Genomic DNA, 16,399 nt, shown 5'->3' with positions numbered 1-16,399 from the left:
GAATGCTGGGGGTGGCAGTTGCATGTGCCACCAAGGGCTCCCGCTGCACTTTAAGTGAATTGATTCTGTCCTCCCACTGGAATATGAAATACACTGTAATCATGGATCTTTCTGAAGATTAAACACCCGTTTGAGTATGGACAATCCATAGCTGCCTGGGCTACACTCATCGACAGGCACATGCCCCATCGGAGAAGCGGCCAAGTCTTGTTGCCTCTGGCAGCTGCCAACACACAAACTGAAGATACGAGGAGCCTGGAGAAGGAACCTGCTGCAAGTTATGGATGGGAATAGCTGCTAAATGGAGAATATGTGAGCACAGGCAGCACAGCAGAGAGGGTATATATAATACACGGGTAACACAGACATCAGTAGCAGACAAATGAGATGCAAGATGATTGCCTTTGTAAGCTCACACTCCTAACAAGTGACTTTACACTGCATTTCGCCACCTTCCCACAGTTTCCCATAGTTCCTTTAGTCAAAACACTAACACCACCATTTATTTTGCATACAGGTTTTTATCAGGATATTATTGGAACACAACTTCCTCAGACAACAAAAAAGAAGCAAAATGTGTGGCTGTGAAACACAAGGCGGCACTTGTGATGTATCTATTTCCACACAACTAAAAAGCGACGTCACACAGAGGGCGCTGAACGCACAAAGATGGCTGTGGCACGGCCCCTCGTGGCCAAGAATCTGCAGCAACACAACAAAAGCCCTCGACTAGAAGCGTCACACACACAGAGCCCAGCCAGGGGGCGCTATATACCTCTCTCTATATACACAGTGCACAAAGCACGGCCACTTCACTTCAAACCTTTAATACTGAAAAATAATAATATCACGAGAGAAAATGAAAGAGGCCAGAGAGGTAAGTACAGACGTGTGTGTGTGTGTGTGTGTATATATATATATATATATATATATATATATATATAATATATATATATATATATATAATACACAAAAGCCATGAATATCTTGTAAATTATATCCTTATAAACGGTGAGTTCTGATGTCATTCTGTCACATGACTCACTGAAATTTGTGTATTATAATAAATAAAGTACCCCCAGTTGTAAAATATGAGGATATTAGAAGTTACCTCGGAGTTCCATGACCTGTATAAAATGAAACTCCTCAGTAACTTATAATATCCTTATAATTTACAAGAGGGGGTACTTTATTCACTATATATATATATATATATATAAATAAATACACCTACACGTGAGTACACACTCGTCCGTATACACACACACACACAGAACCAGGATTTAGGTTAACAATTTTTTGTACCAATTGAAATCAGAATTTTTGACACTAAACGGCCACTGTGGTTCTGCCACCGCCAGTTGTGATACCGTAGCAGATATTTTACTTTAGGAACCTGGGCCTCTGGGTCTAGTAACAGACACAAACCAACCAGAGAGGTGCGGCAACCGCTTCTTAAGATGGCCATAGACGCACGGATAATATTGTATGAAACTAATTTATGTATGATAGTCGCTGTGTGTATGGCGGGACACGAGACGACTAATGTCAGCAGACGACTTTGATATTGGTCGGCTCGTCAATCGGGCCGGTTGGGAAATTTTGATTGGGCGCCTTTGATACAGGTAGAATTTAATTGTTTCTATATTTTTATCTGACCATTCAGCTCTACACGTGTGTATTGAAACTAACAATCTCTCCTGGAAAGATCGTAATTGCAACGTCTATGGCCACCTTTAGCAGATCTGATTGGTCGCTATGGTAACTACACAAACTGTGAATCACCTATAAGGTCATATCCCCACCCCCACCTAAATCTGGTTGGCTGAGACTTTGTTTTGCCAGCGTCCACATTTCTAATGCCCTCATATCAAAGCGCACACAACAAACGAGAGAAATTTGAAACAGATCTAAGCTGTGTTTCGTGTGTATTTACACCAGCGCAGGCATTTCTCTATAGACACACACAGAGGTTTATTTACAGTGTGACATATGGATGTGCATGTATACATCCTATAGAGCCCAGTATGCCTGACTATTAGCTTATATTGTTGTATATTAGCTAGGGATGCAACAAATCCAGATTTTTTTTTTCAGCCGAACCAAATCTGAATTTGCATATGCAAATTAGGGGCATGGAGGGAAATACCGTGACTTTTTGTCACAAAACATGGAAGTAAAAAAGGTTTTCCAATATCCACCCCTAATTTGTATATGCAAATTAGGATTTGGTGCATCCCTACTATACACAGGCACAATCATATAGAAATGCATATATGTATGTGTGTGCAGGGCTGGAATACACCATTGTTGTGGAGGGGGAGGAGATACTTACAAGGGGCGTGGCTATTTCCAGGCCTGCACATTAAAGGGAGTCTGCGTGATGCTATACACAAACATAAAAATGAGTTACATTCAGCACAGTAGACAAAAGGAAAAAATCCCCCCCCCCATTTTATACACACTGCAATTGCAGGGACCCACTTTTTGCTGGATACCCCCAATACAGAGCCTGCACAGGGGCCCGAACTATTTACATTTCCCCAATAGGGCAGAGTCCTCGCCCGCCCTCGGGGCTACATCGGCAGTAACATTGCTGGATGCCAGCTCCTGCCCGAATACATTCTTGCGGCAAACATACACATGAAACCCACAGCAAAAACAAGAGAGTCTTTTTAGGCATAAAACAGGTGGATTTAGGCAAATGAGCGCTTCCCCTGCTGCAGTTCTATTTACACAACACACAAGTGTCACAATTACGAGTCTGTGGCCGGCCTCGGCCAGAAACACTGGTTTGTTTGGAACTCCACTTCCAGGAGTCGCCAGTCACATTATCACGGTGGTCTGAGCCCCACTAGTCGCTGCGTACAGTGGGACAGACAAGCGTTGGGTGGTTGGTAATTAAGGGTAGACATCCTTATCTGCTGCTCCATTTCCCAAAGTGTTCCGTAAAGGATCCTTGCGCTCGGGGCAGCGTACAGTTTCCATGTCGAAATTAAGGCAATTGACACCCAATAAAAGGCTTTCTCCATATCCCGCCCTCTCGGGCAAGTTCTTTTTGTAGCTTTGGGCATGGTCCCGCCTCGTCGGAGGACTCTCCCACTGTTCCGTCATTAGCAATGGCGTCCTTTCTCCAGGACATTTGTAAACAAAAGCAGGATTAAACACAAACCAAAAACACATCTGTGATGAGCAGGTACCATACGAACCAATCAGTTCCTTTAAAAAGAAAAGTGATATTCAATCTTTCCCCTATGAGAATGAGCAGAGGTGTAGCCACACCCCTCCCGCTGCAGGAGGAGGAGTCACGTGGGCTTTTTGGGCTGGTAACAGGCGCCTCATAGTCCGTAGAAAGCACCGGCGTGAACCCGCCCACTGTGACATCACATCCTTCACAGGACACAAGATCAGGGAGGGGATTGGAAAGAAGGTCGAATGATCCTTCAAGGGGACAATAGGTGGTTGTCAAGGGGGGTAGAAAACGATTTTTTTTCCTATTTTTTTTTTTTAACAGTTTTTTTTTAACAAAAACAAATGTTTATATTTGTGCAAAAATGAACCATTAAAATGCAAATATTCCCCCCCCACCCCAAAAATAGCTAAATAAGTGCATTCTTTCAAGTTTTGATGGATTATCCGCTTCTCCTCTCTCCAAGAGAAAACTCAACGCGGAATTCTTCCGCTTTGCTAAAAAAAAAGCGCAAAAAATTTAAGCTTTTTTTTCTCTTTTCAGATGTTGTTTTTGTATTTCTTTTTTTTTTCTTCTTTTTTTTCTAAACAAAAATAGATTTAGAGGAAAAAAAGACTAACAAAAAAATAAGTGTTTTTGGCTGCATTTTTCAAAATAATTTTCTTTAATAGTTTTTTTTTTTCTTTGCGCGAAAACTTCACTTTTGGATACAAAAAAAAACAAGTCAGAAACTGTCAAGTTAAAAAATAGTCATAGAATAAAAAAAAAAAAAGTCAACGCAAAAATAATGTCAAACTATTAATAAACAGTCAAAAAGTCGCTATATCCAGTTTTCCCTCCTTTTTCGGATGGTTTTCAAAACTTTTTTTTATATAAAAAAAAAAAACAACTGAACAAAAAATTCCAAAGAAAAAAAAGGAATAGTTCATAATTTTGATCAGTTTCTGTAAAGTGCATTTTTTAAGGTGCTTTAAAATGAGTGCATCATATGTTTTGGGGAGTGGGGGGAGGAGACAGGGGTTTCCCCTTATTGTAGCTCCACCCCCTCCTCCCTGGCTCTGGCTGAGATACCAAGTACCCCCTTTCTCTCCCAGTCTATAAGCCCCTAAACCTCTTCGAGAGGGAGGGGAGAGTTTGCAGTGCATTAGGCGCCGCTGCTGGGGCGGCAATTGAAATAAAAAATGGCGTCAGGGAAAAGACGTCTCTTCAGTAGTCATCAATGGCTTCCATTTCATTAGGGGAGCCATGGAGGGAGTAACCTAAAAAGAGAAGAGCAATTCAGAGGTAAAAATACAAGTGGGGTCTTCAGCTTTCTTTTGTGGTCACCCCCACCCCCCGGCAGTCCCTTACATAGCACAAGCAGTGCTGTCACCATCGGTTAACCCTCAGTAGAGAAAGTGGACAATGAATGGGGTCCTACCCAATATGCTGGGGTCTGAGTGTAACATTTGGATCCTCCTCTTCATTTTGTTGCTTTGTGTATCATATGCGCTTGGCTTGGAGTTCTGGGATGACGGGAACATGGATGGAGCCAGCCAGGAGGTATCCAGAAGCTTAAAGGACAAATAAAGCAATAAGGGGTAGAGTGTATAACAATGCAGAGTAGACACAGTGAGGCTCATTTATAAACACTGGGCAAATGTACTCCTGGGCAGTAACCATAGCAACCAACCAGTGATTAGCTTTTATCAGTCAGCTGCAGGGTGAACACTGAAAGCAATCATCTCATTGGTTGCTATGGGTTACTGCTCAGGAGCAAATTATCCCAGTGTTCATAAATGAGTCTCACGGATACTGAACCTGGAACCGAAATATGAAATAGCAAAAGATCCCAACTGAATCCCCAGGCTACTGTTCTACATGACCATGATAAGCCAGGCCCAGGCTATTTCTCACACTCCATTGACTACCATGACTGTATATTTATGGGAAACCAAGATCTAATGTTATTGGGAGCGGAACCTTTAGTGCCATTATGGCTGCAGCGTAGTCACCCACACCATCTTCCCTGCCAGGCTCAATGAGCTGATTCTGAACTTTACTCCCAGTTATATGATAAGGCAATGAACCATTTCCATGGCAATATATAAACACTGGTCCACAATTAGCTGCACTATTGTAAATTTATATATACGCTCACCTGCTGCCTCTGGCTGGCTTTGTACTTTGCTCTCCGTTCAAGGAATTGTTTAGCAAATTCTTTGGCTTCGAGAGTCTCTCCCAGGCAGGATCGAATATAATCATGAACATCGTAGGGCGACTCCAGCTCCTTCAGAATGGCCACCAATGTAGGGACTGCAAGAGACACGGGGGGGAAGTCAACATAAGAGAGCGTCACACAAACAGAGATACAATAAGGATTAGAGATTGATTTTTCAGAGAGTCAGAAACAAGTCCTTCAGCCCCAATACAAACTCACCATCCAGGTTGTTGGAGGTGTTGAGGATGTGTAACATTTGTTCACACCACTGAGTGAAACCGTCAGACGGTTTGAATCCCTGCAGAAGTTTCAGAAGCTTCTCTTCCTCTTCGGTTTTCTTCCGGCGAGCAGAGGCAGCGTATGTATCTCTGGGTGCAGAAAAAAAACAGGGGTCAGTGTAGAATATAGCAAATAGATAGACTGGTCTGAGGTCACATACGCTGAGCAAGAGGCCGGACGGGGGGCAGCCAGACATAACTTACGTCAGAGAAGGGCTGCTCCTGCTGTTACGTAGCCCCCTGCAACTGCTTGTAGATTTTACACCGTCATCCCAAAGGCTCTTTTCAGGCCCACCCCAAAGAGAGCCAGACTCAGCCCCCCATTGAGAGGACAGAACCGAAGCATTAGACATTCCTAAATTTCCATGCTAAAGAGAAGGAAGGGAAAACAGATGATTAGTACCACAACAAAAACCTTTAATGATCACTTAAAGGGGTTGTTCACCTTCCACACCCTTTTTTTCAGTTGTTTTCAGATTGTTCCCCAGAAATAAAGACTTTTTTCAATTACTCTCCATTATTTATTTTTTACTGATTTTCCAAAATCTAATTTGAATGTCCCTGTCTCTGGTGTTTCAGTCTGGCAGCTCAGTAATTCAGGTGCCGACTCTGAATTGTTACAATTTTGCAACATTGAGTTGATCCATTTCTCAGCAGCATCTCTGGAGTATTAGCAACCATTGTATCAATTCTAACAGCTGCCTTTAATGAAATCCAGAGATTCTGCTCAGCAGGGACAAAGATAAGAAATGTATCCATTAATTGTATCAATTTAGAACAGTTATGGGAGGTCGGCGACCCCCAGAGCTGCTTTAGAAGGTGAAAAACTACACTTTACAATTCAATATTAGAAAAGCAGTGACACATAGGAAATAGAAAGTAATTGGGAAAAGTCATTATTTCTGGTGATCTGTCTGAAAACAACTAGTTGTTTGAAGGTGAACCATCTCTTTAAGGAGCCCACCTATTAGTGATCCCAAGTAAAGAAGTTCTTGTGCCTATAACATGTGCTGCTAGAAGTACAGACTTTATCTCCCAGTATTCTCACCCCTGGCCTTGATGTCTGTCCTCTCTGCTTCAGTAGCTGCCCCTCTCTCTCCTGCATCTCCAACATGGCTTTAAGAGACAGTCCCTTCCCGTGAGACCCCCATGCAGCTGGTGGAGATTGCTGGCCACTCTGCTGGAGAAGCTTCAGGAGCAGTTCTTGCTGCTGGCGGGACTACATAACGGCAGAGACAGAGGAATAAAGTTATATAGTGAGTGCTCCACATGAAAGCTGTTCTTATTTTCCACTCAAAGCTTCGGACAGTCCCAGAAAGGTAACGTAGCCCAGACAGTTACCTGCTGCTTGCGTCTGTATATCTCCTCTTCTTCTCGTCGCTTCTGCTCTTCCTGGCGCCTCTTTTCCTCCCTTCTCTTTCTCTCCTCCTCCTCCCTCTTGGCCCTGAGTTCGGCATCTCGGCGTTCCTGCAGCTGAAGTTGGCACAGAAGTGATAACCCACATATTCCCCCCTGCCACAACACTACAGCCTTGTATATATATTCTACCCTCACAGCATTGTCCTGTATTTACCCGCCCATGACAGCACTGTATTTCTCCAGACTACACCTTCCACTTGCCAACTTTACTACTCTCTGGTAAGAGATCCATCCCCACTGATCATGATCATTATTTCCCCAATTAAATAAATCCTACCTTCTGATGCAGTTGCAGCTGCTGTTCCAATGTTGGCCCCTGAGATGCAGTTGTACCGGGCAGGTCCCACAGTGCAGGGTCCCCACCTGTGCAGAAAGAGTCAAATTAGAATGTGTCTGACAAACAGTCAAACAGTTAGTAGGTAAGGGGAGAGGGAAGCTCACCGGATGTCTGCGTAGCTGAGGTATGTAGATCCCACAGGGATCCAGTGTCTGGCACAGAGAGAGATCTATTCATAGCAGGAAGGAGAGCAGACTCAGATGATCTACACATAAAGAGACAGAAAGGTGAGACACATATACTGACACATATACAGATATGCAGGTGAGCTGGCACACAGGTAGGACAGTGGGATGGCTGCACTCAAGACATGGCACCATCACAAAATGGAAGAACGTACCTGGATTTTGAAGGGTTTAGCTGCTGCAGGAAAAGAGCCAATTGCTGCTGCTGCTGAGGAGTCAGATCTCCAGTCTTTTGGGGGTACTGCTGCCTACAAGGAACACTTACAGGTTACAAATATAAACAAATGGACCTACTCAATACACAGTGGGGTGAGCAGTGATATATAAAGCCAAGCTGTAACATTATACACACCGCAGACATATGAGACTTACCGGTTAATGACCTGGAGCAGATACTGGTGCTGCAGCTGCTGGTACAGAGCTAATTCCTGCTGCTTCTTCAGACTCTGCTGATCAATATTACTCTGCACGATAAACAACAGCACATATGTGTAACATACACAGATAGACACACTCACAGACACTGGAAGCTTTAACAGAGTGGGGAAATGTAACCCTCCAGGAAACAAGAGAGAAACTAGAAGAAAACACCTGTCCAGAACATCAATCCGGCACCCTGAGGGGCCAGCCATAAATATAATATTTTCATTAGGAGACTAGGGATGCACCAAATCCAGGATTTGGTTTATGATTCTGCCTTTTTCCAAGGCAATATGGACAAATCCAAATGGCAGACAGATCTACGTGTTCTAACGCTATAGGCAAACAACCTTGTATATAGTGGGATTGTACAGCAGGGAAGCAATAAGATGAGCTATGCAATGAAGCAGCTCTCAGGTTGCCTCATAGAAGAAACAGAAAAGCAAAAAAAAAAAAAAGGAGCAAGTGCATGTGAGTTCTAGGATACTATAGCCTTTATACGGTTGTCATACACATTAACAGTCCTTACCAGCAGGGGAGGAGGGGAGGGCCCGGGTGCAAAGGGGACACGCCCCCACATCTTGATGACCTCCCCAAGGGGCTGGAATCCCTCGTCACAACCTCGTTTCACTAACAGGGACATGGTGAAGTATCCAGCCTGGCACCACTCTGCCATCTCCTGTGTGGTGAATGGACCTAGGGTGTAAGAGGGAGTGAAGAGCAGAAAGCAATGGACATTAAGAAGTGGCAATTGAGAGCATCAGCTGACAGTTAGATATATCTGCCCTGGAGCAAAAAGCAGTGGCACTGCAGGCCTGTGGGTCACTGTATTCATTATAATCCCCTTACCCTGAATCTCTCCTTGTGGATCCTTGTAGAACCATTTCATTGCAGCTTCATGAGACAGTGGGAGAGCAGCAGCATTATGAGAGCGAGTGGAGGAGAATCCATCTTCTTCCAGGGAGGAATCTTGTAGGGAAGCCACCAGCTTCTCAGCCTCCTACCAGCAGAGGGACACAGTGAGTACCATATAGAAAGTCCTACACACACCATACTGATATAAGGGGACATTACCTGCTGGAGATGCTTCATTCCTTCATCCTCCTCTGGATCCCCCACAGAAAATTCAGTAGCAGCAACTGGGGGGGAGGAGGAGGTAGGAGGGGACAGAGACAGGGGAATGAAGGTTCCAGGATCACCTGAGAGGGAAGAGGACATAATTCGTGTTGCTACAGTATTTTTGTGGTAGCGAACACCCTACCTGATTGCATGAGTGCCACAAGAGACTAGAACATGTAAACATAATCAAAAGTCTGGGACTAGATGTTTTTCATCCCAGGGTACTTAGAGAGCTTAGCTCTGTGATTGCCAAACCTCTTTACTGGATTTCCCAGGATTCATTGAGGTCTGTCATGGTGCAGAGAGACTGGCAAATTGCTAATGTGGTGCCGCTATTCAAAAAGGGATCCCGTTCTCAGTCTGTAAACTATAGGCCGGTTAGTCTGACATCAGTGGCAGGAAAGCTTATTGAAGGGTTAATAAGGAACAGAAGTTTCTTTTAAAGGAACAGAGTAGGGGGTTCATCACAGTGAGGATGGGGAATGCCAGGGGATGTTGATTATGTTAATGCTTTTAGTGGTTTGGATGATTTCTTGGACAAGCAGAATATCCAAGGCTATAGTGCTACTAAATTCTACAATTAATATTGATATTGGTATATATAGTTTATCTGAGTGTGAGTATGGGCACTGGGTTTCATTTGGAGAGGTTTAACTGGATGGAGTGTCTTTTTTTCAACCAAATTTAACTATGTAACTACCAGCATTACACTCGCCTTCCTCTCCTGGTCCCTGTTGCTTCTCTCCCTGCACCAGATCTTCTCCATCAGCAGAGGGCAATTCAGGGCATGTCTCTTCCTCATCATCAGTATACAAAGACCCTCCCCATATCAGGTTAGGAGGAGCAGAACAGCTGACAACAACCTCAGGAGTAGCATCTTCGTGGGCAATGGAGGAATCTTCATCTGTAGGGATAAGTATAGAGTCAGTACTCCGACTAACCTTGTGACCCACACACGTGAGAGAGAGGGACTTACCCTCAGGCCTAACAGATCCCTCCTCTGCTTTATGCTCTTCTTCCTCAACTCCCAGGAACTCCAGCTCTTGTTCCTCTATGATGGTCTCTTTAGGGCTCTTCTGTTGGAAAAGTAGATCATGTGTGAGTTAAGCAGTTGAGGCTTCTTCTAGATACAAGAGCAATTTCTGTGACAGCTTCCCCCAATTATCACTCTGGAGTTTCTCTTTAACAGAAGCCATTTAATAACTTGCCCTCTCTTCCACCTCACAGCCATCTCCAGCCACCCAACTCATATGATCCTTTCTTCACCAAATCTCATCATTAATGGATTCCAAGGGCAAGTTCCCAACCTTAAAAGAGAAGAAAGCCCCAGAGGAATCAAACGTTCCCATCTCATCGTCCTCATCTTCCATGCACCACTCGGGGAGGCCGTCCCTCTCATCTTCCTGTGCGCTGTCCCCTGTCCGACCACCAGAATGGGGAGTAGAGCCGCTTTCAAAGTCAAACTTTCTGCGCCGTTCCCCATGATCCCTCCAACCAGCAGAACGTGGAGCCTCTGGAAGCAGCGAGGGAGAGAAATTAGTATCACGACTATATGGGAAGATACAGAAAGAGAAGACAGACACCAACCTCCAGTGCTGGCAGCAGGACTAGTGGATCTCCACCTCTCGTCTCTCCTAGTCACAGCCAGTCTCCAGTTGCCATCCTCATCTTCCTCTTGCCCTTCACGCAACGTGCGCCAGTTTTCACTGTCTGACCGGGCAAACTCTTTCCGAGAGGGGGCACCAGACTCTTCAAACCCGACATGAACTGCAAACAAAGAAGACAAATCTATTGAGATGAACAGTAGTGAGAGAGCCCATGAGATACAAAGAAACAGCGGGCCAGAATGCTTATTGGCCACCAGTAAAAGCACTTACCAGCCTCTCGCCGAATTGGCTTCTCAAACCTCCGCTCTCCTCTACAACGACAAACAGTGAATCAATGTACAACATCTACACTTCTGATAAATATCTTGGATTTGGTTCATCAAACTCCTCCCTCAGCGCTGTTTCTGCCCCAAGCCTTTATAAACAATGCTCTTCAATACAGAGGGAAAGGTACTGGGAGTGTGAGAATAAGCCCCTCCCTGTTACTCAGTAGCCAGTATTCAGTCTATATGGCCCAGCGACTCTCACCTGTCTTCCCAACTCTGACTCCGATGAATCTCTCTTCCACCACGGCCAAACCCAGAGTCTTGCTCATCTAATGGTCGTGGGTAAAGAGTGGAATCTCCCCGACCTCTCCCTGTGAATGAGCAGCAAAGCAAGAGTGTAACGTAGCCCTCAAGCTGCTGGTCCGGCTCCAATGATGCCCGCGTCCCCCCTCATCTAACATACCATTACCTCTCCCCCGAGTGGTGCCTCTGCCTCTTGTTGCCCCACTGGCTGGTGCTGTTGTTGCCCCTTTCCCCATTAATCTAAGAACTGGAACACTGTTCACCGATAACGAGAAGTTCCTCTGCAATGAGACAAGTGTAAATCAGTTTAATCCCCCCGTCTCCAATTCCACATGAACCCCCATTAGCTGGTCCCCTGGGCAATGATTACCTGCTCCTCCTCAGTGAGTGGAAGCAGAGCCAGAGGCTGCAGGGGTTCCTCATTCACAATCACAGCAAACTCCTTGTCCTGCATTTCTTCTGGAACCTAAAGGCACAGGACAGGTCAGGGCAAGGTAGTGTGCTACAAGGAAGTGTGCTACAAGGAAGTGGGCTAGTGGGAAGGGGGCTAGTGGGAAGTAAAGAGCTAATAATTTTCCAGGAGAGCAATAGAAAGTGGTTAATGTGTATATGGATGTGTCAGTAACTCACCTTATTGTCCTTGATATAAAGTGCTAACATCTCCTCACGTCCGTAGCGATACTCAGCAAGTTTATACTTTGGCATAGCGGGGGAGGGGGGTGGGGAGGCCACGGAGCCCCCACTGGATAGTGCTCTGAGCCTGCAAGAGATGAGTCCATGATTAAATACAAGCCCAGAGAGGGAGGGGCTATCAGCAGATCATACAGAGAAATAGGTGCCAATTGGCTCCCAAAGGTACATGTGCTTTGGTTTGTCAAGCAGCAGCTCCATTTAACCCCCCCTCCCCCAAAGTGTATGTTACTCACCATTCAGGCCCAAAGTTTAGGGTTTCTGCAGCCATATTGATTGGGTGTTCAGGTACCTGCAAGAGACAGAGGCTCAGTGAATATAGAAGGGCGGGCTTCTTACACTGTGACTAGGGTTGCCACCTGGCCAGTATTTTACCAGCCGACTAATAAAAATGATGCTTGACCTCAATGTTATTAATAGAGAACAAATCTAAATATACAGGAAAACCAGTATTTTTTTCCAAAAAGGTGGCAATCCTGCGGCCCCTGCAGAGGGTATTAGCAATGTATCCTCTTGACTTGCTGTAATAACATTCAACCCCATATCATGACACCACCACATGCAGCTACACCCCCACTGACATGAACCCAAGTCACAGAGTGGAAAAGCAACAACAATAGAGAGTAACAGAGAGCAATGGAGAGTAACAGAGAGCAATGGAGAGTAACAGAGAGCAATGGAGAGTAACAGAGAGCAATGGAGAGTAACAGAGCGCAATAGAGAGTAACAGAGCGCAATAGAGAGTAACAGAGCGCAATAGAGAGTAAGAGCGCAATAGAGAGTAAGAGCGCAATAGAGAGTAAGAGCGCAATAGAGAGTAAGAGCGCAATAGAGAGTAAGAGCGCAATAGAGAGTAAGAGCGCAATAGAGAGTAAGAGCGCAATAGAGAGTAAGAGCGCAATAGAGAGTAAGAGCGCAATAGAGAGTAAGAGCGCAATAGAGAGTAAGAGCGCAAAAGAGAGTAAGAGCGCAATAGAGAGTAAGAGCGCAAAAGAGTTATAGAGAGTGAGTAAGAAAGAGTAATAGAGAGTAAGAGAGCAATAGAGAATAATGGGCTCAGACTGAAGCTGCAGTTTAGTTGTGGGGTCAATAATCGGGTCGTGTTTAAAGGACACATGTGTAAAACAAGACTGTGCCCGTGCATTACACTTTTATATACAAAAGGAACCTGCTTAGTAAAACAGTAGTGTTTCAGGTTTATTGAAATTTTCAGCAAAAAGCCTACTAGTCCCACCCACCTGTTCCACTTGTTGCTCCTTTCCAAGGCTGTGCAGGGGGGCAGCTCACTGAACTGTAGGACAGGAACCAATCAGCTGCTAGACGGACCTGATAGGGAACTGACGCCTGTGATTGGCTATTCCCCATTAGGACACGCCCATCCCTCATTTGATACACAGACAGTATGAGATAATGAGTAGCCCAGAGTGAAATCATATATTATTGCCTCATATAGATACTATATGACTACATATGCTATTGGTTTCAGGAGAGAAAGTTCCCTTATAAAAAGGAGAAGCCGATACCATGTTGGTTGTGCCTGTAAGTGGCCACCAAGCCCCGTATGGCATCCCTGTGCCACCCAAAGTAGCCCTTTAATATCAACTACACTTTCAGCTTTTCCCAGCAGCTTCTTTCCCTGGAGGCACCACTTTATAAAGGGATTGTTTGGCCTCAAACACTTGTTTCAGTTCAGTTGGTTTCAGACAAGCAGAAATAAAGACTTTTCCCAATGACTTTCTATGTGTGACAGTTTAGCAGTGCTGTGTGTATGGCATGAGCCTAGTAAATACTGTTTGCATGGAATTGCTTGGGAAGGGCTCATTTTAGTACTTCTCACCCTAACAAGTTCGGTTTTTCCATAATATTGAAGTTTAAGTCTAATTTTTCACATTCTAAAGCAGCTCTGGGAGGGGGGGTCGCCGACCCTGTAACCTGTTCTAAATTTATACATTTAGTTGATCCATGACTTTCATTACAGGCAGCTGTTAGAATTGATACAATAGTTGCTAATTTTCCAGCGATGAGAAATGTATCAACTAAATGTTGTAAAATTGTAACAATCTGCATCTGAATTACTGAGCCGCAAGACTCAAACACCAGAGACAGGGACATTACACTTCAATTTTGGAAAAACTGTAAATAATAAAATATGGAAAGTAATTGAAATAAAATCTTTATTTGCAGGGGAACAATCTGAAAACAACTGAACTCGACTGTTTGGATAAAATAAAACATGAATACAATATGTTAGGCAAAAATGTAATGTATAAAGGCTGGAGTGACTGGATGTGTAACATAATAGCCAGAACACTACTTACTCTTGCTTTCCAATGATTGGTTACCAGGCAGTAACCAATCAGAGACTTGAGGGGAGGCCACATGGGACATAACTGTTGCTTTTGAATCTGAGCTGAATGCTGAGGATCAATTACAAACTCACTGAACAGTTATGTCCCATGTGGCCCCCCTTATAGTCACTGACTAACTCAGAGTTAGAGAGCTGAAAAGCAGGAAGTAGAGTTCTGGCTATTATGTTACACATCCACTCACTCCAGCCTTTATACATTACATTTTTGCCTAACTAACTATATTAGATACATTATTTATTTTGTACAGTCTATTTATTTACCCAGTTTTTATTTTTATACTGAACAATTCCTTTAAGGTGCTTTAACTAAATGAACTTACCTTTCAACTGGCGCTATATCCTTGCTGTCACTATGAGCTGAATGTTGTCCAGTCCAGTAGCTTTAATCAGGGGGCGCTGGTCCTTCAGTACAAGGGTGTTGCTGCCCCCGGGGGTCCAATCCTGAAGAGTCCTGTGTACGTTTCACACAATATTCCTTGGCTTAAATGGAACCAATTGGGTGGCCAGCACTGGTCACTACTGAAGTCTGTGAATCCAGATGTTACACGTGTCCCTCCTGCTTTGTGTACGTGTGTGGGTCACTACATACATAACATACATGACATACTACATGTAATTAAGCCTGAAGTCTCCTGGGTGCCATGCTCAGTCCCTTGTGTGTATAGTAGCCTCACCAAGCTCTGTGTTTGCATATACTGACACTGGCTACCAGTCCTGTAAACATGTGCCCTCTGGCTATAGCCTCTCTCTATACTTATATATATATATATTTATACAGAACGGGGCTCAGGCCTCTGTGGTTTCCCTATGTAACGAGTCACAATGTCCGTTCCTAAGACTCTATATATAAAATATATATATGGGGCTTTCAGCTGCTCCACAGTCTCTTAGCTATAGAGAGGCCTGTGTATCATGTATATCCTTGTTGCTCATGTGCACAACTAGAACACCCGGCCTCTCTATAGGGAGATAAGTCAGTGTGTACAGAAGTGACCCTCTCTACAGCCCAGCAGCCTCACTCTGCTCTCTCACACCTGACCCTATGTGGAGGCTACTTGTATGGACACTGATATGTGGGCCCCTGGCTAAGGAGACAGGCTGTAGTTGTGTATGTGGGGCCCCTGGTTTAGGATAGACGCTGTAGTTGTGTATGTGGGGCCCCTGGCTAAGGAGACAGGCTGTAGCTGTGTATGTGGGGCCCCTGGTTTAGGATAGAGGCGGTAGTTGTGTATGTGGGGCAGTAGCAGTTGTGCGTGTGGGTAGGAGGCAGAGTTGAGGCTACGGGTCCCTGCAGGGGTCAGAGAGAGAGAGAGAGAGCGAGAGAATGTCGGCGGGCGAGGCCTATGAGCTCCAGGAGACGTGTGCGCCTGTCATTGGCCTGTGCTGGGCGGGTGTCCGTGTGAGGAGCTGAGGCCTATTCAGATGAATATATATATATATTTAGAGAGAGAGAGAGATATGTGCGTGAGAGTGCGGGGCCTGTATTGCTGAGTGGATACGTGAGGCCCGCGCGTTACGTCTGAGGCGTCTGTCCCTCCCGAGGCCCCAGCGCCTCTCGCGGTCTCCGCTTTGCCACAGGGGCCCCTCGCCGGCTCCCCTCCCTCCGTGCGTCCCTCTGCAGCTGTCGCTCGGGTCGCGATAGTCCTCGTTACGTCACCACACGTCACGCTCCCTCCGCCACCTCCTCAGTGTGCGGGGAACCCAGAACAAAATGGCGGCCGGGCCGCGAGGTCACGTGGTCTGTCCTGTCCCGGGGGGCGGGGCTGCCTGAGACCATGTGACCGTACGAAAACAACACGGACGCGAAGTCAGGAGGGCGTGGCACAACTCAGCAGGTTTTTTTTTTTTAAAAAAAGTTCAAGAACCACAAACTTTATTGAGTAAAAGACAAAGGCGTTGCTATTGGTCGCTGTTTGTGATTATTGCTCTCATGGTACAGTGCTGGGAACTTTCTTATATTTAAATTAACTTTTAGTAGGGTGCACACAAGGATATTCTGAGACAATTTAGCAACTGC

The 16,399-nt window shown here is 45.0% G+C and overlaps 1 protein-coding gene across 5 annotated transcripts; it reads right to left on the bottom strand.

The window, feature by feature from the left end:
* Window positions 1-1,911: 1,911 nt before the first annotated feature.
* gigyf1.S (GRB10 interacting GYF protein 1 S homeolog) lies at window positions 1,912-16,120 on the bottom strand. 5 transcript variants are annotated; one of them, XM_018239769.2, is made up of 25 exons: window positions 14,703-16,120; window positions 12,251-12,306; window positions 11,955-12,084; window positions 11,695-11,790; window positions 11,485-11,605; window positions 11,284-11,392; window positions 11,026-11,066; window positions 10,736-10,915; window positions 10,456-10,661; window positions 10,125-10,221; window positions 9,849-10,052; window positions 9,104-9,228; window positions 8,879-9,029; window positions 8,559-8,725; window positions 7,982-8,073; window positions 7,765-7,857; window positions 7,529-7,629; window positions 7,365-7,450; window positions 7,010-7,141; window positions 6,717-6,887; window positions 5,873-6,036; window positions 5,610-5,758; window positions 5,331-5,485; window positions 4,611-4,743; window positions 1,912-4,449 (listed from the first exon to the last, which is right to left on the bottom strand). In XM_018239769.2, the coding sequence occupies exons 2-25, from the start codon at window positions 12,283-12,285 to the stop codon at window positions 4,397-4,399; spliced, it is 2,991 nt and encodes a 996-aa protein (XP_018095258.1). In that variant the 5' UTR covers window positions 12,286-12,306; window positions 14,703-16,120; the 3' UTR covers window positions 1,912-4,396. The 5 variants fall into 5 exon arrangements, with proteins under 5 accessions (XP_018095258.1, XP_018095256.1, XP_018095259.1 ...); XM_018239767.2 differs by having other exon boundaries at window positions 10,125-10,224; window positions 14,703-16,119; XM_018239770.2 differs by having other exon boundaries at window positions 10,125-10,224; window positions 11,491-11,605; window positions 14,703-16,119.
* Window positions 16,121-16,399: the final 279 nt, after the last annotated feature.

The sequence above is a fragment of the Xenopus laevis genome, chromosome 3S, assembly GCF_017654675.1.
Source record: "Xenopus laevis strain J_2021 chromosome 3S, Xenopus_laevis_v10.1, whole genome shotgun sequence".
In the NCBI taxonomy this organism is placed as follows: domain Eukaryota; kingdom Metazoa; phylum Chordata; class Amphibia; order Anura; family Pipidae; genus Xenopus; species Xenopus laevis.
Note: the sequence above shows the minus strand (reverse complement) of the source record. Positions and strands in the feature narration are given on the sequence as shown.

Excerpts from the sequence above, each read along its gene's own strand:
- gigyf1.S (XM_018239767.2), bottom strand. The coding sequence starts at position 12,285 with ATGGCTGCAGAAACCCTAAACTTTGGGCCTGAATG. Across the intron at positions 7,451-7,528 it reads CTCAGCTACGCAGACATCCG|GTGGGGACCCTGCACTGTGG; the intron begins GTGAGCTTCCCT and ends CTTTCTGCACAG. Across the intron at positions 5,759-5,872 it reads AGGAGCAGCCCTTCTCTGAC|AGATACATACGCTGCCTCTG; the intron begins GTAAGTTATGTC and ends TTCTGCACCCAG.